We start from the raw sequence: 19,211 nt of genomic DNA, 5'->3' as shown, positions 1-19,211 counted from the left end.
ATTAAACAGGAAAAGGATGGAAATGCTGACAGCACACCCACCGCCTGCCGTTTGTACTGTTTATTATTGAGGGATTTCATTTAAGTCTGCAGCTACATGAGATCTCCGCTTTTTTGGAGGGCAATTATGACATCAACACGCAGATTTATCATAAGCATACATTACAGCGAAACAATGCGTGTGTGTAATGCCACAGATTGTTTTTTTTTAGCAAATGTGTGAAAACAAAGCTATAAAAAGTCAGTGAACCTGTCAACTCATTTCATTGCCTTCCACATAAAAACAAAAACAAAACACAAAACAAGTTTACCACTCTCAAAATGTCCAATACAAACAGGTGCTCTTTGTGATGTTTTGTAGCATTTATATATATATATTATTAAAAAAGGATTTATACGGAAGAAAGTCGACAGAATCCGCCGGGCAGCTAAGTGAAAATTTCGTTAAGATTCAAAATTCTTCAAGCATACCTTCGTCAGTCCAAATTGAGTTCACAGGTGGACGTATTAAACCGACGTGTGCAGTATGACAGACAAAGGTAAAAAAAAAAAAAAAACAGGAACCAGTCATGGAAGAGAAGACATTTCTGCAACTTAAAGACGTGCAGCACAAACTATCACAACAGTAATAATTATTTTTTGCGCTGACAAATCGCTCAGATAAATTGATCTACCCAGAGTGTTGAAAAGGTCTGTAGCGTGGACAGTGACGTATAGCAGGCGTCGGTGATTGTGTTGCAGTGTTGTTGGCTCCTTGTACGTCTTCCATCTTTAGCACTTGGTCCACTGCGGTTGTTGTTAGGAGGGCGTCTTTTGTTTAACTTTCAGCAGGGGATACCTCCATATCTGCAGAAATGTTGTTGTTGTTGTTCTCTTGGGTGTATTCGTCAGTCTGCTGAGGGCTGGTTGGGCTCCGCCTGTGTAGAAAGTACAATTAAATGGAATGAGGATTGCAATTCTTTCAGTTTGTTTCAATGAGTCAATGGGCCACATTGTCTACTCCCCACAAAATAGTCTTTTTCACGAACCTGATTGGACTTGAATTAGTGTGGTCGTTGCTTTCGGCAGTTTTTTCCTCTTCGCCTTTGTCTTTTTTCTCTTGCGACTCTCCGTTCACAGCAGTCGAATCTGTCGAGAAACAAAGATGGTGGCGACTCTTCATGGTGTCGAATTGAATTTCACTTGTGTTTTTTTTTTTCTTTTTAAACCTGTTTCTTTCGTCTCCTTCGCATCGTCATCTCCTTCCTTGTCCGATTTCACTTTAGCTGCCGTTTCTCCTTTGCCCACAAAGCGAAGTTTTAACTTGTTGTACACCTCACTGGCCTTCTCCATGACGGCCGAGCTGGCCTTATACCGCCGAATCTGCAAGAGGAGTATACATAAATCATACTTCTCAAGTTAGTTTTCAAGAACTTTTAAAGGTCGCCGTCAGTGGAGGAGACGCACCTTTTTAAGCGTGGCGATGATGTCTGCGTTCTTGTGGAGGATCTGACTGGTGACCGGCACAGCTTCCAGCTCTGCCAGGGCTTGTAGACACCGCTCGATGTCCTGCACGGTACACAGGCCATTTTATAGTCATCGCACGGGCAAATGTAAGTTGACACTGACTGAAAATGTTCACATCGTGACTGTAGAGACGTTACAGGCCACTTACGGGGTTGTCCACTTTGAGAGCAAACTTGATGTCCGTGTGGAGTTTCTGAAGTTGTTCCTCTGGTGACGGTTCTGAAAGGATGCGGAGAACAACCGTTGCTATTCATTTCCAATTCCAGCATTAAACTAAAGCTTCGGGAAAAGTGCCTTGACCGTGTTCTGGCCTTACCTTTTTTCTTTTGCGGCGGCCTCTCCGATTTGTGCTTCGGTTTTTCAGGCTTGGACCTAAACGAGAGAAAAAATAATAATTATTTGTGGATTATGATTAGCGGAGAGAATGCAGGAGCTGTCGTGTCAAATGTGGGCTCGCCTGGCTCTGGACTTCTCCTCGGACCGTTTGGCTCTCTTCTCCTTTCGCTCCCGCTCCCTTCGCTCCTCTTCCTTCTTTTGTCGGCTTTTGTTTTGGTTGTCCGTCTTCTTGGCTGATTTCTTCATCTTTTTGACAGATACAAAGATTACATACAACATTGTGTTATAGTAGTTACACACTGCATTGAATAGCTCCTGTTACCTCAGCGGGCGACGCCGAGTCAGAGTCGGACGGCGCCGGGATCGGCGGCGGAGGGGGTTTCTTGGACCTCTTGAGCGGGTGATCGTCGACGCCTTCGTCCGAGCTGCTGCTGTCGCTGACCTTTTTCATCTCCTTCTCTCTTTTCCGCTTCTCCTCCTCCTCCTTTTCGCGCTCCCGTAGCCGCCGAAGCTCCTCGGCCTCCTCTCTTTTCCGCCGCTCCTCCAGCTCCCTCCGCCGCTCCTCGTCTCGTTTCTTCCACTCGCTGATACGGTCCGGCTCGCTGTCACTGTGGGGGGAAAAAAGCGGTTGAGCGTGTGCGCCGAAAGTAGGCATCTCAGGACAACAAAAATAAACATGACTCAAAAGATACAAACAGCCTTCTGACCTATCGCTGTCTGATGACGACGACGCTGCTCGCTTTGGAGGCGGAGCTTTAGGTTTCCGTGCACGAGGCTTTGGCGCAGGTTTATCTGTGGAGAAGGAACAGCACACATATTATGTATTAAAGACAAAAAGCAAAAAGAAAAACAGCGACTCTATCAAACTTGCCTGCAGCTCTTTTGCGCGCTGGTGGAGCCTTCCGTGGAGGCGGGTCGGAATCGGATTCAGACTTGGAGCCGGACTGAGACTCGGAACCGGACATAGCCGGTCGGGGCTTCGCGTCCTCCGAGTCGCTGTCCGCCGCTTTCTTCTCAGATCCAGATTCCGAGTCTGAATCTGAGTTGGATGAATCTTTCTGCAAAGGCTTAGAGAGAGGGATTGAATTAGGCTCTGGTTTGATCATTAACTATAGAACTGAATTGTTGTATTTGTTTTTTTCTTAATCCTTGTAATAAATGAAAGAAGACAGTAAAATGTCGCATTTCTGTATTTCAGACGAATGAAAAGCGCTGCTGAAAAATAAAAAGAGGAAAAATTCTGAACCTTTTTCTTCCCTCTGCCTGCTGTTGCCGCTTTCTTTCCGCCTCTCCCAACTGCTTTCTTCTCCAGAGTAAAATCCTGTAAAACATAAAACAGCATGACGCCATGTCGTCGTCTTATTTATTTATGTCTAATGACCTGGTCGCTGTTCTTGCCAGACTCCGACTCCGAAGGGGTGGCTTCTGACTCTGATGGTGATCCGCTTTCCACGTCTCTTTCGCTGGATGAGTGGCGAGTTCTTTTCGGGGGAGGCGCACGCTAAGAGAAGACAGCGACACGATGGAGGAGACGTGCTTGCAAATAAATGATTGAAAGTGAAGAATGGTTTAAAAACCAACTTTGCAAATGTGTACCTTAGATGCCGGCGGCTTCCTTTTCACCCCTCCTCCTCCTCCTCGTCCCTTTGCCCTATCTTCACTTGCAGATTCAGAATCTGCCTCGCTTGCCGACTCTGCCTTCCTGGGCACAGGAGCATCTTCATCGTCGTCTTCGTCGCTTCCTCCGCCGGCATCGTTGCCCTCGCTGTCTGATGAGCTGGCGGGCTAAGAAATAAAAAGCACACGAGTCAACAACTTTGTGAACGTCATTGAACCGATAAAAGACGGTAGAAGGGGCAACTTACCACAGGTGGAGCACTGTAGGAGGCATGTGGATTGTTCTGGATCTCCCATAAGCCTTCATTGAAGCCTTTCCTTTTGTTGGGCTTTCCATAGCGATCGTTGTATTTTTCATAAGCAAAAAGGTCCTTGGCTGCCAGAAATGCACTGCACAATAACACAATACAAATACAAAAACAAATTATAATAGACAACAGTCAATAAAACTGGAATAAATATGATATGATAATAGATAACCAACACACAGAACTGACAGTGGCAATTTTGGTACTCAATCTACTAGCATTAGTATTTTCAGCAAACAGCAGTGTACTTACGTTTCATGAGTTCCAAAGAAGAAAATTGGAATTTTATTAGGTGGAGGCTTCACAGCACCATCAGCCACATCCTCAATCTGAAAATAAACACAAAACTGCAGCATTAACCATCCTAATGTCGACATCATATCACTGTCGGGATGCTCGGCTAGTTCACTTCAGACGATGGCAAACATTTTGGCGTTGAGGTGACGAGGAGTTAGGGCGAGAAGTTGCGATGTCTGTGCAAGATACGTACGTTGTAAGCCAGTCCGAAAGAAAATAACGTTCGCTTCGCTCGTAATGTATGAAGACGAGGCCGATATCATCGCATGCACACCGGGCCTCTTCTACCTGTCGTGCATGCCCATAAAGTGGCCAATTAGAAAATATAAAGCTACATAATAGTGATATTGCATGTGTGTCCATCTTGCACGGTTGCAAGGATGTCTTCGCCTCCCCTCCTCCTCAGCCTCTTCCTACTGCCACTGCTGTTAGCTTGCTTACCCTGGCTGGCCAATGGGGGTAGCCCTTCATTTTAGCGAAGACCAGGTCTCCGGGCTGGAAGTTGTGCGGCATGTTCCCACTCCCTTCGGCGGCCTGGTTTCAAAAGTAGGAGTAAAAGCCGCTCGGCCTCCGGCGTGTCTCTCTCGGTACGCGGGGGCCAGGTCGTCACGAAAAGCTGTAAAACGACAGCGTTAGCTAAGTGAAGCTAATGGTGTACGACGCTAAGCGTTACCGCGAGAACATACTAGCGCAGATAACAACCACGATTTCCGCTTGGGGGCTTCTTCTTACACTTTCAGAATAAAAGCTTTGCTGTAAATGATCGAAGGTGTTGGAAATAAGACAATTTATAAACTGAGGACAAACGTTTTATATATTGTAGTCTGAGTAAGGTATATATTTGTGAAAAAGAAATGATCACAAAGAATATTAACAACACAAAACAAAATATATTCTTTCTTTATAAAATATGGAAATAAAAGTCAATAATTATTGCAGTGCCACCTGAAGCTCCTGAATAATGATATATTTTTTGTGAATAAATCACCACAACCCAGTAGTTTTTCTTTCGAAAATCTTAAAAGGCCTTTAAAATGTCCAAACATTGGTGACGTTCCAATGATGTTTCGTTTTCGCGTTAAACCGGACACAGTCACTCCGGAATATAAACAACTTCACCATTTGCTTCCAAGCTCATCTTTTGATTGGCCACAAATACCGGAAACAGCAACCCCCCTGACTTCTGATTGGCTGTTGAAGGCTTGCGTTCCCATTCGCCCAATGACAGCCCTCCGTGTGAAAGGCAGTTTCGGTACGGTGACCTCCTCTGTCTTCACCTCTAATGTGCAGCCATGTTTCGCTCTTTTCAACGTGTCCAGCAGCTGCAGCGCAACTTGCGGACTCTGCCGAGTGTCCGCGCCGACTGTAAAATCCTCCTCATAAACCCGTGCAGAATGGCCAGCTCGGACTTCAGGATCGAGCGGGACACGTTCGGTGAGCTCAAGGTCCCGGCCGACAAGTACTACGGAGCCCAGACTGTCAGATCCACCATGAACTTCAAGATCGGGGGACCTTCCGAGCGAATGCCGTTGCCGCTCATCCATGCCTTCGGAATCCTGAAGAAAGCGGCGGCTCAGGTCAATAAAGACTACGGTCTGGACCCCAAGATCGCGGACGCCATTTGCCAGGCGGCGGACGAGGTGGCGGCTGGAAAGTTGGACGATCATTTCCCTCTGGTGGTGTGGCAGACCGGCTCCGGAACCCAAACCAACATGAACGTCAACGAGGTGATCAGCAACCGAGCCATCGAGATCCTGGGAGGACAGTTGGGCTCTAAAGATCCGGTCCATCCCAACGACCATGTCAACAAGAGCCAAAGCTCCAACGACACCTTTCCTACGGCCATGCACATCGCCGCAGCCACGGAGGTCCATCAAGTTGTCATCCCTGGACTGCAAACTTTGCATGACGCATTGACAGCCAAGGCATGTATATAAATGGTTTTTTTTTTCCATACATAAAAATGTATAAAGATAGCACTAGAGTGACATCAGCACCACGTCTTGACACGTCTGCAGTAAAGTACTGATTCTGACTCAAATCAAATTGTCTTCTTCTTTACTTTCCCAGGCGGAGGAGTTCAAGGACATCATCAAGATCGGTCGCACTCACACACAGGACGCCGTGCCGCTGTCACTGGGCCAGGAGTTCGGCGGGTACGTGCAGCAGGTCAAGTACAGCATAGAACGGGTGAAAGCGGCCATGCCGCGGGTGTACGAACTGGCGGCCGGCGGCACGGCGGTGGGAACGGGCCTCAACACGCGTGTGGGCTTCGCTGAGAAGGTGGCGTCCACCGTCTCCACCCTCACCGGGATACCCTTTGTGACGGCGCCGAACAAGTTTGAGGCGCTGGCAGCCCATGACGCCTTGGTGGAGCTGAGCGGGGCCCTCAACACGGTGGCAGTGAGCATGATGAAGATCGCCAACGATGTGCGGTTCCTGGGATCTGGCCCACGTTCAGGCCTGGGCGAGCTCATCCTCCCCGAGAACGAGCCGGGTAGTAGCATCATGCCCGGCAAGGTCAACCCCACGCAGTGCGAGGCCATGACCATGGTGGCCGCCCAGGTGATGGGCAACCACGTGGCGGTGACAGTGGGCGGCAGCAACGGTCACTTCGAGCTCAACGTCTTCAAGCCCATGATAGCCAAGAACGTGCTGAACTCGGCGCGCCTGCTGGGTGACGCCGCCGTCTCCTTCAGCGCCAACTGCGTGTCGGGCATCCGGGCCAACGTCGAGAGGATCGACAAGCTGATGAACGAGTCGCTCATGCTGGTGACAGCGCTCAACCCGCACATTGGCTACGACAAGGCGGCCACCATCGCCAAGACGGCGCACAAGAAGGGTTCCACGCTCAAGAAGGTGGCCGTGGAGCTTGGCTACCTCACTGAGGAGGAGTTCGACCGCTGGGTCAAGCCCAGCGACATGCTGGGACCCAAGTGAACCCGCTCAAAGTTCATCATGGACGCTTAATTTAATTGATGGGAATCATGTGGCTGGACTAAGGGGAGAAGGAATGCTGCATTATAACAGCACACAGAGGAATGGGCATGTCAGCACAGTTGAATTTTTTTACATCATGTGCAATCCTAATTGTTTCCAAATGGCCTGTGGTTGACACAATGTAAATGTATAATTAAAAAAACATACTGACGCATCCTTTGCAGTTTTTCTTTAACATGCTTAACATTTATGAAAAAAAGAGTAGTTTCAGAACAACAACATATTTTGGGAGGATTAAAGGTGCACTTTATCTTCAAGATTTTTTAGCGTGCATATATATGCAAGAAAACTAACCCGACAAGGACAATGAAATATCAAATTAAAGCCGTTTGGTTTCCCATTACTCTTAAAAACAGAAAGATACTTGTAACTTTAACAGAAAATGACCAAATGTGATCACAGTAAGCAGCGTTTAATTGTAAATAGATAAAATGGCATAACATTACGTTCAAAAAGCAAAAAATGGAACCTTTCTGTCCATTTATTTGGTCCAGCTGACTTTAGGAATATCGTAATGTTCTGTCAGGTTGTCCAGATGGCGATTGAAGTCCTTCAAAAAAAAAAAAAAGTTAAGACTATTCAATACTGATTTTTCATCGAACAAAACATTTAGTTTGAACCAAATAAATGCAATTAAAAAATGTGGATGCTTGCGTAAGAACGTACCTCCACTCGATGCTTGTGTGTCTTGGAGGCTTTGTTTAGAATTCTTTCCATTTGCTGTCAGGAAAGAATTCAAACTCAGTTATGCGGAACTAATATTTCATGGGTAAAACATACTTCTCATCAGAAAATCAAAAATAAAAGCAGTTTATTCATTATATTCTTGCCTTAGTTAAGCAGTAGGATGCTTTTCCCGCATTGCCACAAAATATACTTACCCTCTTTTCTTGCATCTTGTCAAAGGCAATTTGAGCGGGCGTCCTTTTGTCCATGTACGCCCGCGTGGCTTTCGTCTCCTCATCGTTCTGATTGTTTGACATCTGCTCCATGCGATGCTTGCTCTCCTTGTCCTTCTTCTTCTTCCTGGAAAAAAAATATAGACATTTGCATCTGATTTAGAATGTCTGAGATGGGGGGTTAATTTAGCACTAGCTTCATTACATAACAATAAACCCTCATTTATTGTGAGAAATATCAAAATCCAAACCCATCTTGGAAAAGGTTTATGCACATTGAGAATAATTGTCAATTTTTGGCTATGTGAAGCCCTTTGAGACTGTTTGTGATTTAGGGCTATACAAATAAACTTGACTTGACTTGACTTGACATTTCAGATGTATTTGAATGCAAATCAAGGCTATGTTTACTGTACAAATTGTATTATCATAGAGAGGACTCACAAATTAACATTACATTTAAACTTTGAACAAATACCATATAATGTCAGTTAATGTTTGAATAGAACCCCAAGTCAAGCGAAGGGGTTTTTAAATGTACGGTTGAGTGAACAAATACCAAGCAAAATCTGTCAGCTAATGTTATTGTTAGCACAAAGGCTAACGCTTGAGCGACATGAACTGAAAACTAGTAAAAGCACATCCTCTACCAGGCAAACGTTAAAATGTTTGTGACTAACTAATCTTTGCGCCGTACTTACTTTTTGCCAGAAGAAATAGCTCCAACACCCTTTATTTTTAGGGCACTTTTCTGAACATGCTCATAATCCGACATATTTTCCCGAAAGCTGTCGTCGAAGCGTCTTCTTCTTCGGCTTTAATAGAAAATGGCAAAGCAGCATTAGACCTGATTAGCGCCATCTAGACACTGGTTAGAGTTAAGATGTGCCCGCGTTACGACAAGACAGTAAAAATAACTTTAAATTAATATGATAATGTTCCAATTTATATTTATATATTTACATAAATCTTTATATAAACCCACAATATGGAGGGTTTTGGTTTGGAATAAAATATTAGGTAAAATAGCATGCATGTAGTGTGTCTTTTTGTCCACAGGAGGCAGTGCAGATTTTAGAAGTAGTGTCAGGGTGGCCGGAAGTACGAGAAGTACCAGAATGAATGTCATGTTGTCACGCTAATGTCGTCTGTAGTAAGCAATATAGTGTAAAAATGACCGGGCACACTTTATTTAGCGTCGCATTGTTAACCAGACACCTTGCAAACAATGTGTCACTACTAACTCTCCGCAGGAATGACACGTTAAACAAGTTACAAGCGTGTGGGTATGCGAAAAAAGTGGGTAAGTATCTTTTCAGTAAAAGTGTATTTCAGTTCCTTCAATGGCGATGTAGTTTGCAATAACATTTAAATGTCGCTTTCTCCTGCAGTCGCTAAAGGCAAAGGAAAGGGGATGGTTAAAGAGGAGATGCAAGGACCAGAGGTATGCAAAGATCCAGTCAGACTGACTTCTTATGCAGTGGGGGTCAACATCTACAAACAGGGAGAAGACCCCAAACTTAAACCAGTGGAGGAATATCCAGAGTGGTGAGAACCATATTTGGCAACCGATACAAATAAAGCTGCAAATAAGGGACAGGCGTGATTAGATTTTTCGTTGTTGCTAGTTTGCTTCATACATTGTAGTCTAAATTGTCTTATTTCTTTTTCAGGCTCTTTCAGTTAAACCTAGAGGCGCCACACAAGCTTTACGACCTGGAGGAACATACCTGGGAGTACTGGAAGCGTCTCCGAAAGGAGAATATCTGGCGTCACAACAGATTACATAAAGGAAAGAAGTTTTAGACAACTGGACTGGACCGGGTTGTTTATATTGTGTCATTTGCATTCAGTGACTTTAGTGTTCATGTGTTTGTATTTTATTTTCTAATATCCATCCCTTATTAAATTTACAGTATATACTTTCACCAATTGTTGTACATTCTTTTTAGCTTGAGTGTGTCTACTGGTATTAGCCATCCTAGTCAATTGTCTTCATTTAGCAAATCCCACAAAAAATATTGTCATTTGTCATCTCCCATGTACACTTACTATGGACAGATATTTAGGTATTTTTATTAAGGGGACATACATTAGCATTTTAATATAGTGCCGAACAAAGCAAATCATCAAAATAATCAAAAAAGTGTTTCTAATGTGAACAATTAGGTGATGTGGAAGGGGTGAAAACAACATAAATGGTGTCCCTCACCCAGCAGAGACCAGCTCTGACTGAGACCAGACAGTTCATTAGGTACACACGGGCAATCAAATAGTTTCCAATACGAGAGCTATTAAAGGAATCTTTACAACAGTAATCATTAGCTATTCATCTATCAAACATCTTAAAAGCAACCAGATTTTACCCTTTTAATAATTTTTTAATATATTCTGGATAATTTAATTGAGTCTTCATTTATAATTCTAGAAAAATCCCTTTTAAATGTATTAATCCGTTTTCAATTGCTTACCAATCCTTTTTTTAAATTACATTTCTCAAGTATGTCTGTGTACCAAATAAACTGTCCACTAAGTGCATAGTTATCTCTGCCATCCTTCACACATGTGCGATTGCCTCTGCATCCCTCCATCTTCTCCGTCACACAAGTACATCTCAGGCTCCGGTTCTGAGGGGCTGTGGTGAGTCGAGCCGGGTCTGCTCATGGGCGATTGGTCTCGCCCGAGGCCGTGTAGTGGAGACGAGGCCGGGGAGGATGCATGCAGCTCGGGAGAGCTGCTCTCAGATTTGATGTGCACGCCCAGGCAGGGAGGATGCGATAGGGTAGAGGAGAAAGGTGGAGAGGGGAAAGAGCAGACCCCGGTGGACATTCTAGGAACAACAGCAACAGGAGTTACCTGGTTATTGTCACCATGTAAGGTAACTCTAGCATTAGAGAAAAAAATAATTTGTACTGCATCCTCACCCTTGACTTAAATGAGGCCCGTGGAACTGGTTTGAAGTCTGCGTTGTTTGCCAGGAGTTCACGGCGCTTCGCTGCAGACTCACAGAGTGATAGAAACTTGGCTGGCTGTACTCTTCACAAAGAAAACAAAGTTATAAGTCAAATAAAAAGAAGCGGAAACAAAGTGGAAGCTACCTGAAGCCCCGGCGGAGGCGAGACCGTAACCAGCCAGGGTGTGGCCAAACAGCCCGGCTTTGCCCGTGGTGCCATGTAGGCCCGTCTGGTACAGGAGCCCCCGGCTCACGGTGGGATTCGGGCCGGTGCGTGAGCCCTGATTGGCCGGGAGGGTCAGAGGTGACAGGGGAGGGGGAGGAGTCTTCGGGTGGAGACCTCGGCTCATGTGTGAGAAGACGGAGTAGCCGATACCTGCGGAGGGAAGTGAAAAAGAGGATGTGAGAAACTGTGATACCTTCACACTTTTCTTTCACTGTGCGTAGTAATGACATCATCACAAAGACAGGTGCGACAATGATTGTAGATGGAAATCAAAAGATGGCTACAGCCGTTATTAAAAAAAAAAAAAAAAAAAAAAAGGTCATGCACACTTCCGTTTGGGTGACAGACAGCTGCACACATTATTTTGGGTCGAGGGAACAACTTCTGTGGGGACACAAAAATGGACGTTTCTTCTCTACCTGAGTGTGGTGACATGAAGGAGGCATGAGCTGTTGCTGGAGCCGGGCTGGCGCATTTAAAGGCACTGTGGGGGGCCACGCTGGGTCCGGATGAGACTGGGAAGCTGCTCTCCGACATTAGGAACTGCGCTTCCGGGGAGCGCAGGGGCGGAGCCTGGAGATTGACATCATCATATTGACTCACAAGTCACTTAATTCACTGCTGCTATTTTAGAGGGCCTATCACCTGCATGCTTTCATCGCCATCAAGCTCCGAAGAATCCAGCTCAAGGCCTTTCCTCTTCAGAGTCTGACGATAAATGCAAAATAAGGTGTATTGGGGAACCCCAAAGCAAGAAAATGAAAAGTTGTTGAAATCGCCGTACCTCCAGAATATCGGTGTTGGTGCGGCTCTCGTGCGGCTCACTGTACTCGGTGTACTTGAGGAGAACCTTGTCCATGTCGGTGCTGGCGTACTGGAAGAGTCGGTTGGTGCTGTTGAAGATGATGAGGGCGATCTCGCAGTCGCACAACACGCTCAGCTCGTACGCCTTCTTCATCAGGCCGAACTTGCGCTTGGTGAACGTCACCTGCAATGCAAACAATTGCACAATTTACAGAGCAAATAAATATATATGAAAATAAAAATAACTCATTTCTGATCAGCTCACCTGTCGGTTTCTCTGATCCACAATGCGAGAAATTTGTATTTTCTTTCTTCCCATTTTTCCTGCAGTTAGACACCTTTGTGAAAACAACAATCAAAGTGTTTTTAAAAATGTTGATCCAAATATTTTTATTTGGAGTGTTTTTGAGCCACATGTCTCCCTTGAGATTTTCTAGCCAACAAAAAGAAAAACAAAAAATGGTTATGACTAACGGACGTCATCATGCATACCGCAGTCCACCCATGTCATCATGTACGCTCCTTTTCTTCAATTCTCATCGGGGCCACGCATGAGAGAAGAGTGGGTGGCTCGTACCCGTTGACAACACAGTTTTCCTTCAACTGCCAGCCTCTCACCATTGGCCGACTAACCTTCATAAAAAAATGTCATCCGTCACGTACAGTATTTTTAACCTGGGTCTCTTGGGGACGAGCGGCGCGGTCGGCCGCCGCTGCCGGCCCGGCTCGGCCCGACGAGCCAGACAGCGTGGGTGTTAGACTGTGTGGACTTTAGGGGCCATGCTAACTTTAGCCTACGTCGCCTCATGGGGGTAAAAATACAACATGCTTGGGACTTGAGCCACTTTCGATGAATTGGCATCAGCCTAAAAAAATAATTGGTATCACTCGGGCCCTAATAGTGGAATTGATTGTCGATTAATTGAGGCGAAATGATTGACAGGTCAGAGGTGAGATTCAAAACCCAGAACCTCAAAACTCTCGTCTGAACCCGTGACCTGTCTGTCTAGTCCGGAGGAGTTTTTGCTGGTTTCCCCTACTCATTAAACCACTTGTATTTCTATATTTAGTAACGCCCCCTCGACTGATGATGATGATGCCTTGGCGGATACGGCGGCAGCGTTTCCCACGACCCCTGACCTGTGCGCGTACACAAACATTTTGGGCATTTAAGGAAGAGATGCCCATCGTATTACCTTATAAAGTGGCGAGATCATCATATCGAATTTGATTTGCTTTGTGAAAATGTGCTTTAAAATGAAACCAAGTTTTTAGAAGTTGCGCAATCTTCTCTCAGACTGAGCAATATTCAGGCCGTTGTAAAGATAGAACCATTTTCTGGCTGACATCATCATTGCCCATGAGAGTGAGGTCAAGCGGTTCATCTAGGAGACCTTTGCCAAGTGCAGCGATGTGCAGGAAATATTTGTCTAATTTTAAAACAGGAGTTAATTGAATTGCTTTTGATATTTTTGATCGAGTCGACATGGCAACACAAGTGAATCTGCCCACCTATGAATGCATCTGGACGGGATGCAATTTTGCTCAGTCAGCACGCTTCCAAATAAGTTTTTAAAAAAAGATTTCCGCGCACAAGTTAACCTATTGCACCACTGACGTTGGTTTAAGAATAGCCTGAAATTGGCGAGCATCTCTTTTTATAATCAAAGACTCGACGTCTTGCACAGCAACACCGGTTATTTCAGCACAGAAATGAAATATGTTCAAATCTCACCTGATCGTTGATCACACTCGTTTGCACATCAATGACGGCACAGGAGACGTCCGATCCAGAGGATGAAGTGAGTGTGTGAGACGGTGTGTGTGTGTGTCAACAGAGATGACAACCTGATGTAGAAGGAGAGCACTGCCCTCACACAGCTGGGTTGACTCAAACCGCCCTCCTCCTCCGCCTCTTGTCACCATGCATGCAAGCCAATCCAATGCAGACTCCTTTTTTATTCAGCCATTTTCGCATCAATGGACCACCTAGTAGAAACGTACAGAAGACAAATTACTGCTAATATTTTTTGTGAAAATAAGATTAGAGTTGGACAAATGTTTGCACTCAAGGGCCACCATTGTTTTTTGGACATATGGGCCAGGTTACTATATGTAAGTAAAATGTGTTTGTTAAAAATTAAAATGGTTTGAAACAAATTGAGAAAAAAAATAGGGAATTGTTTACAATTAACCCACAATTCAATTAAATACTATTTTAAAAAATAAATGAGCCGGGAGTGCCTCCATCAAGCTTGTTATCACGAGCTGCAGCATTACAAAGATGTGCATTTATACAAAAATTCAAACTGCTAGATCTTGAATTGGAGCTTGAGGTCTGTTATTTATTCTGCTTCAATTGGACTCATTGTCAGTGACAGACATCACAAAGAAAATAAAAGAGCCTGTTGCAAAGTCAACAAGGATACATATAGTCAGTGTCAGCCAGATGATTGACTATTTTGAGGATGTGACAATGCGACACACTAAAAATAAGAAACATATGCAGTTGGACAACACGCAATCTTACATTGGAAGCGACTGACAAAAAAAGATGTGCACTGATGCAATAGTTAGCAACAAACAACCTCCGGGAAATTGTGCACTCGACTCCCAGTGACCTAGGGGGTCGTTGTTGGCCTTCACGGAGATGTCTGTTCAAAATGTATTTGTGGCAAACATGAACGGAGCTTGACGGAATTTGCTATGTGCGCTTTTGCCATTCAGTGAGATACTTGGCGAGATCTTCCTGCCACTTGACTGAAACTTCTCACTTCTACTTTCGGTAAGTTACGGCATGTGCCTAAGCCACAGTCTTCGGAAATAGCCTTTGTGATTTTAATCATTTGTACAACCACGGCAACTCTTCCTACCTTTTGGCTTTGACATGATTCCAACTTTTTTGCCTTTCTGTGACTCTTCCAGTCTCCAGTCCAATCTTGACCTTCTCTAAACTTTTGAATGCACGTTTAAGTACGTTTTTACACAATTTGCGTGTTCATATTTGTTGTATTTCAAGATTAAATTAAATCACCGTGTTTGGTTTTATGGAAGAAAAACATCTATTGTGTCTAAGAAATTAATAATCTGAGGATTCGACGCACATCACATGGGCGAGGAGGAGGAGGGACGTTCACGCGCCCTCGGAAACACCACGCTCGACAGGTAGACGCAGTTTTTGGACTTCTTCAACCCAAGACAACTTTTTACCTTTTTGAATCTTATTAGAAGATGACGCACTCTTACAGTCAGCGGTCCGTCGTTGTTCTGTCTCTCCTGGGGATCCTATCGGCCATTATGTCCGTTTTGTCGGTCATCCTGATCTTCCAGCTGCAGCAACAACACACGGCCATGAAGGAGAACAGCCCCTCGGCCGTACCGACTCACGTTCGGGCCTTTTTGCCTTCGGTGTCCACGGTGCTGTCGGCTTTGTCGCTCACGCTTAACCTGAGCTCGGTGGTGATCTGTCTGCTCCATGGCTACTTTTCCACCGAGGTGTGTCGAGGGGAATTGGATAAAGAAAGGTAATAGTTCTAAAATCCACCTGTCCTTAAAGGCTACATCCGGCTAATTTGCACATCACGTCTGTTTAAATTGGATCAAAAAGTAGTTCCGGTCAAGTTTTAACAATCAGGTTTAAAGTCACCGGCGACCGCATTGTAGCCAAATAATATTCTGTATTCATGCGCGCATTTAGTAATTTAAGGGTTCTGCAGAAATTATATTTATTGATATCATCAACCAAAAAGTATATTATATTATATATATTTTTTAAAAATGGCCTGTTTAGTTTGACAAAGTTATTTTTCTGTTGTATATGCACAAATGGCAACAGGTGGATAAAGGAAAGGGTTTGTATTTCTAGTAAAAGCCAGGGATCACATTTTAGGCTCATGTTCATAAAGTTAAATGTAAAAAAAAAAAAAGTTGTGAATAAAAAGTTGACAGCATCATGGCCGGGCCTCTCAATTCCAATAAGCCTTCTTTTCATTCCTTAGTCAACACAGCCTCGAGCTTGCCCTTTCCCACGTCGACTTACAAATCCAGCGAGCCCCCTCCCTCTGGAATGTGTGAAACAGTCTGAATAATAATGTGCTTTTAAATTTGTTGACAAATACTGTACATGTGCAATTGAAGGCTCTAATTTGTAAGCACAGAAAAAAAATGGTGGGTCAATCTATAAAATTTGTCTCTACAGAGCAGACTGGTTCTTCTTGGACACCAGAGCCGAGCGACACGTGGCCATCGGGTTGTTCTGCCTCGGAGTGTCAGTCTATTTAGCAGGTATATACCAAGAGTGGGAATCACACAGTTTGAAAGACCGCTTAACAACTCGAACATCAATCATATTAATTGATGGTTTATTGGCTTTTATTTTGACCATAAACCTAACCTGAAAAAAATAAATAACATTTCAAGGCAATTGCAATCTTCGAGTTACTTCGAAATCATTCAGCTCTTAAGATGGATATGAAACATTGCTGTTAATTGATATTTGCTAACGATACATCACAATATTGATCATTTGTCCCACATGGTGTGCACCAAACTGTGATTACAAACAAAACAGCTTCTAATGTCCAAAATGTTGGCAGGGAAGTCAACAGCAGAGAAAGAGCACCGCTTGTTCTTGTCCATCGAGCCCACGAGAACAATGCAGCCTTTGAGCAGCATCCGTGACTTAAGTGTTTTTTTTTTTTTTTTAAAGCCGAACCTGGCAGAGCTGGGCTGCTCTGTTCCACTGAGCAGCTTGTGCTTGGGGGTGCACTTGGTTGCGAATTGGGATTAGGACCTTTACCGCCGCACGTCAATCAAGGGGCACAAAATGACTAAATTCTGGGAAGCAGTCACATTCCAGAGTTGTGCCTCTCAGTAGCATCCCTCTGCATACCCGAATCCACCGTCCTCTTTCTGCACACAAAAAAAACAAACATCTAAGAGACTTCATTCTAAAACAGACCTCATCTCTTTCAGCTATGTCCATTTTTATGCTGCTCATATTTGAAGCCGAGACGGGAATCGCCAGCGCTTGCGTCCTGGCCTCCGGCATCTTGATCCTTCTCGTGGTGGTGATCCACTTCCTCGTCAAGGTTTCGCGAGTGGCTAAACGCAACCGAGAAGACCGTCTCCAAACTCTCTTTCGCAACGAGCACAGAAGCAGCAACAACAGTGCCGTGTCTTGGCCCTGCGAGCTAAAAATCGGCGTGGACAAACTGCGAGTGCCCCGCAGAGAGTCGCACCTCCAGCATCAAATGTCGCTCACGCCTTCCGGCAGCCCCAGACACCAACCGCAGGAGGAGTACGGCCCAGTCGGAGAAGAATCGCAAAGCCATTCGAGCAACGTTGACGGCTACGGCGGCGACTGTCCTCGCTCGCACCGGAGTTTATCTTCAGACTCGGTTTTACTAAAAGCTAAACCTTGGAACGGCGTCAACAACGAGATGAGGAGCGTCCTGGCGCGCAAGTCCGGCATTTCGGCAAAAGACTCAACCCTGGTATAATGCGGAAGAGCATTTCATTACATGTAATGGCTTTAATGATTCCAGACCACCTGGAAATGGAGCTAAAAATCCATTCAGATGATTCCATCATTAATCAACTGATAAATTAATCCAGTTGTGATCATGTACTGTATATAATTTGTATTCCACAATAATGTAATGATTGTCAACCTCGTGTGCTGTGAGAGGTTATCAGATGTGCCACAAGAAATTTAAAAAAAACTGGACAGTATACAACAAGGAGCCATATGTATAGTTTGTCTTTTCTGTATGAAATAGATTGAAACAAGTCAAATAGTTTGACATACTGTGAAAAGCAAACTTGTGATGTCTGTGATACAGAGGCTGATCTGTACTGAGTTTGTTTACAAAGGAGATGTGCCTTGAGTCGTTTGAATGAATGAATTTTACAGCTTGTCTTTTTTGTAGGAACCAAATTTTGGATTTTAGAAATCGCCGATTTATTCCTTGCATATGTTTGTACACACTGTGCCATCTTTGTTACGGTATGTTCTCTCAAATGTTTTAGCACCCATATGAATTAAATCAATCCTTGTAAAAATACACTTATCTGGTACTTGTGTGCATATAGGAGGAGCTACTGACCTTGCACAAAGCTCTGTCATGAGGAAGATGAGACTGTTGAGGGATGTGAAGCAGCAACAAGGGGACTGGGAGAAGGGTTGGCAATGGCATCATGCAGAATTAATGCATGTGGATGAAGGGGGGGCAAACATAAACTCATAAAATATGATACATAAAAGAAAAAAATGACTGGGTGATGAATACATAAAGAAATAATAGTTACAGATACATCACCGCTGCTTTCTTACCTGCGTCCTTGAGAGCCGCTGATCTGCTCCTTCAAGCTGATGGCTTGTCGCAGGAGGCTGTCGATGTTTTTGAAATACATGCCGCTGTTGGCCATGCCTCTTACGGCACTGCGCAAACAACAACAAAAGGCTCAGTGGACTCCTTCAAAAGTATGTTTACACAAATGTCCATCATGACAAACCTGCATGCATATTCAACCGAGTAGATGGCTCCTTGACTCTGCTCCTCCCAGCTCTGCATGTCGGTCTATTGGAGACATGATGGCAAGACAATATTATAATCTGTAGTGGCACTGATCGACTAAAATAAAATCTCTATAATTGTGCCAATCAAGTGATCACGGAAAATATCTTATATGGGATCTGCGTTATCCAATTTAGAGTTTAAGGACCTTTAATAGTCATTAAGTGTTTGTGTTTGAGTGGATTGACACACCTTATGTTGCACCAGCTCTGGTAGGGACCTCCTAACGTGCTCCTGCAGTCTGTACAGCGCCACGGACGGTTCGTTAGCCAGGACGTACATGCTCTCCGTGAACTTGTCACTCACTGTAGGTGTATAAAATAATCATAACAACAATAAAGTAGAAATTAAAACGGTGGCAGAAATAGCGTCTTTGTGGCTTGCAATCGGCTAGCAAAAGTTAAGTTCCACGTGACACTTACCTCGTCTGACTTTGAGCTGCATTTCTTGGTCTTCCATAATGAAATATGTCAATTAAATTAACCAATAAAGTAATAATTATGACAATAACACGTCTTTTGACTCTCTGATAGGCACTACTTCCGTGTTGTGAATGATGCTGTGCAACGCCTAAAGCTACCGGACAGGAAAAACAATAGTTCCGCCTTCACAAAATATTTAAAAAAAGAAAAGAAAAGAAAAAGACGATGGGGTCTTTCAAGTACAAAAACAAAAACAAACAAAAAAC

The 19,211-nt window shown here is 44.3% G+C and overlaps 7 protein-coding genes across 9 annotated transcripts; 3 read left to right on the top strand and 4 right to left on the bottom strand.

Moving 5' to 3' along the window:
* Window positions 1-45: 45 nt before the first annotated feature.
* Window positions 46-4,743, bottom strand: hdgfl2 (HDGF like 2). The gene is made up of 16 exons (XM_088393307.1): window positions 4,505-4,743; window positions 4,019-4,095; window positions 3,707-3,848; window positions 3,438-3,626; window positions 3,223-3,342; window positions 3,088-3,162; window positions 2,713-2,908; window positions 2,549-2,633; window positions 2,164-2,449; window positions 1,963-2,087; window positions 1,822-1,877; window positions 1,654-1,724; window positions 1,446-1,547; window positions 1,208-1,361; window positions 1,028-1,127; window positions 46-916 (listed from the first exon to the last, which is right to left on the bottom strand). Exons 1-16 carry the CDS (start codon window positions 4,574-4,576, stop codon window positions 817-819), a joined length of 1,950 nt encoding a protein of 649 aa, XP_088249433.1. The 5' UTR covers window positions 4,577-4,743; the 3' UTR covers window positions 46-816.
* A 535-nt stretch (window positions 4,744-5,278) lies between these two features.
* Window positions 5,279-7,217, top strand: fh (fumarate hydratase). Its single transcript, XM_088393309.1, has 2 exons — window positions 5,279-5,988; window positions 6,134-7,217. Exons 1-2 carry the CDS (start codon window positions 5,356-5,358, stop codon window positions 7,001-7,003), a joined length of 1,503 nt encoding a protein of 500 aa, XP_088249435.1. The 5' UTR covers window positions 5,279-5,355; the 3' UTR covers window positions 7,004-7,217.
* A 242-nt stretch (window positions 7,218-7,459) lies between these two features.
* Window positions 7,460-8,821, bottom strand: fam32a (family with sequence similarity 32 member A). The gene is made up of 4 exons (XM_088393312.1): window positions 8,664-8,821; window positions 7,945-8,089; window positions 7,730-7,783; window positions 7,460-7,613 (listed from the first exon to the last, which is right to left on the bottom strand). Exons 1-4 carry the CDS (start codon window positions 8,735-8,737, stop codon window positions 7,545-7,547), a joined length of 342 nt encoding a protein of 113 aa, XP_088249438.1. The 5' UTR covers window positions 8,738-8,821; the 3' UTR covers window positions 7,460-7,544.
* A 220-nt stretch (window positions 8,822-9,041) lies between these two features.
* mrpl54 (mitochondrial ribosomal protein L54) lies at window positions 9,042-9,890 on the top strand. The gene is made up of 3 exons (XM_088394581.1): window positions 9,042-9,265; window positions 9,354-9,510; window positions 9,636-9,890. The coding sequence occupies exons 1-3, from the start codon at window positions 9,085-9,087 to the stop codon at window positions 9,766-9,768; spliced, it is 471 nt and encodes a 156-aa protein (XP_088250707.1). The 5' UTR covers window positions 9,042-9,084; the 3' UTR covers window positions 9,769-9,890.
* Window positions 9,891-10,021: 131 nt separating this feature from the next.
* Window positions 10,022-15,554, bottom strand: mef2b (myocyte enhancer factor 2b). Its single transcript, XM_088394579.1, has 9 exons — window positions 15,156-15,554; window positions 13,681-13,934; window positions 12,211-12,285; window positions 11,926-12,129; window positions 11,787-11,849; window positions 11,561-11,714; window positions 11,061-11,291; window positions 10,887-10,998; window positions 10,022-10,792 (listed from the first exon to the last, which is right to left on the bottom strand). The coding sequence occupies exons 3-9, from the start codon at window positions 12,262-12,264 to the stop codon at window positions 10,504-10,506; spliced, it is 1,107 nt and encodes a 368-aa protein (XP_088250705.1). The 5' UTR covers window positions 12,265-12,285; window positions 13,681-13,934; window positions 15,156-15,554; the 3' UTR covers window positions 10,022-10,503.
* On the top strand, window positions 14,572-18,004 carry tmem221 (transmembrane protein 221). Its single transcript, XM_088394580.1, has 3 exons — window positions 14,572-15,469; window positions 16,144-16,229; window positions 16,920-18,004. Exons 1-3 carry the CDS (start codon window positions 15,177-15,179, stop codon window positions 17,444-17,446), a joined length of 906 nt encoding a protein of 301 aa, XP_088250706.1. The 5' UTR covers window positions 14,572-15,176; the 3' UTR covers window positions 17,447-18,004.
* On the bottom strand, window positions 16,299-19,112 carry borcs8 (BLOC-1 related complex subunit 8). Of its 3 annotated transcripts, none has more exons than XM_088394584.1 (6): window positions 18,946-19,112; window positions 18,716-18,828; window positions 18,440-18,526; window positions 18,280-18,363; window positions 18,053-18,117; window positions 16,299-16,856 (listed from the first exon to the last, which is right to left on the bottom strand). In XM_088394584.1, exons 1-6 carry the CDS (start codon window positions 18,980-18,982, stop codon window positions 16,793-16,795), a joined length of 450 nt encoding a protein of 149 aa, XP_088250710.1. In that variant the 5' UTR covers window positions 18,983-19,112; the 3' UTR covers window positions 16,299-16,792. The 3 variants fall into 3 exon arrangements, with proteins under 3 accessions (XP_088250710.1, XP_088250709.1, XP_088250708.1); XM_088394583.1 differs by having other exon boundaries at window positions 18,280-18,387; window positions 18,462-18,526; XM_088394582.1 differs by lacking the exon at window positions 18,053-18,117 and having other exon boundaries at window positions 18,280-18,387; window positions 18,462-18,526.
* Window positions 19,113-19,211: the final 99 nt, after the last annotated feature.

This window comes from Syngnathus floridae, chromosome 13, assembly GCF_059516105.1.
Source record: "Syngnathus floridae isolate MCC-2025c chromosome 13, RoL_Sflo_1.0, whole genome shotgun sequence".
Taxonomy (NCBI): Eukaryota; Metazoa; Chordata; class Actinopteri; order Syngnathiformes; family Syngnathidae; genus Syngnathus; species Syngnathus floridae.
This window is presented reverse-complemented; position numbering and strand designations above follow the sequence as displayed.

Bases quoted from the DNA above. Each gene is read 5' to 3' on its own strand.
- hdgfl2 (XM_088393307.1), bottom strand. From the start codon at position 4,576: ATGCCGCACAACTTCCAGCCCGGAGACCTGGTCTTCGCTAAAATGAAG. The intron at 1,128-1,207 runs GTTTAAAAAGAA...GTTTCTCGACAG, and splicing joins GAAGGAGACGAAAGAAACAG to ATTCGACTGCTGTGAACGGA. The intron at 917-1,027 runs GTTCGTGAAAAA...CTTTCTACACAG, and splicing joins ACTAATTCAAGTCCAATCAG to GCGGAGCCCAACCAGCCCTC.
- borcs8 (XM_088394584.1), bottom strand. From the start codon at position 18,982: ATGGAAGACCAAGAAATGCAGCTCAAAGTCAGACGAG. The intron at 18,527-18,715 runs GTGTGTCAATCC...TGTCTCCAATAG, and splicing joins CAGAGCTGGTGCAACATAAG to ACCGACATGCAGAGCTGGGA. The intron at 18,118-18,279 runs GTAAGAAAGCAG...CCCTTCTCCCAG, and splicing joins AGCGGCTCTCAAGGACGCAG to TCCCCTTGTTGCTGCTTCAC.
- tmem221 (XM_088394580.1), top strand. From the start codon at position 15,177: ATGACGCACTCTTACAGTCAGCGGTCCGTCGTTGTTCTGTCTCTCCTG. The intron at 15,470-16,143 runs GTAATAGTTCTA...TTGTCTCTACAG, and splicing joins GGGGAATTGGATAAAGAAAG to AGCAGACTGGTTCTTCTTGG. The intron at 16,230-16,919 runs GTATATACCAAG...CATCTCTTTCAG, and splicing joins AGTGTCAGTCTATTTAGCAG to CTATGTCCATTTTTATGCTG.
- fam32a (XM_088393312.1), bottom strand. From the start codon at position 8,737: ATGTCGGATTATGAGCATGTTCAGAAAAGTGCCCTAAAAATAAAGGGT. The intron at 8,090-8,663 runs GTAAGTACGGCG...TTTTTTTTCCAG, and splicing joins GCTATTTCTTCTGGCAAAAA to GAAGAAGAAGAAGGACAAGG. The intron at 7,784-7,944 runs GTAAGTATATTT...CTTTCCTGACAG, and splicing joins ACAAGATGCAAGAAAAGAGG to CAAATGGAAAGAATTCTAAA.
- fh (XM_088393309.1), top strand. From the start codon at position 5,356: ATGTTTCGCTCTTTTCAACGTGTCCAGCAGCTGCAGCGCAACTTGCGG. The intron at 5,989-6,133 runs GCATGTATATAA...TTACTTTCCCAG, and splicing joins ATGACGCATTGACAGCCAAG to GCGGAGGAGTTCAAGGACAT.
- mef2b (XM_088394579.1), bottom strand. From the start codon at position 12,264: ATGGGAAGAAAGAAAATACAAATTTCTCGCATTGTGGATCAGAGAAAC. The intron at 12,130-12,210 runs GTGAGCTGATCA...TTTGCATTGCAG, and splicing joins TGGATCAGAGAAACCGACAG to GTGACGTTCACCAAGCGCAA. The intron at 11,715-11,786 runs GTGATAGGCCCT...GTCAATCTCCAG, and splicing joins ATGGCGATGAAAGCATGCAG to GCTCCGCCCCTGCGCTCCCC.
- mrpl54 (XM_088394581.1), top strand. From the start codon at position 9,085: ATGTCATGTTGTCACGCTAATGTCGTCTGTAGTAAGCAATATAGTGTA. The intron at 9,266-9,353 runs GTAAGTATCTTT...TTTCTCCTGCAG, and splicing joins TGGGTATGCGAAAAAAGTGG to TCGCTAAAGGCAAAGGAAAG. The intron at 9,511-9,635 runs GTGAGAACCATA...TTTCTTTTTCAG, and splicing joins GTGGAGGAATATCCAGAGTG to GCTCTTTCAGTTAAACCTAG.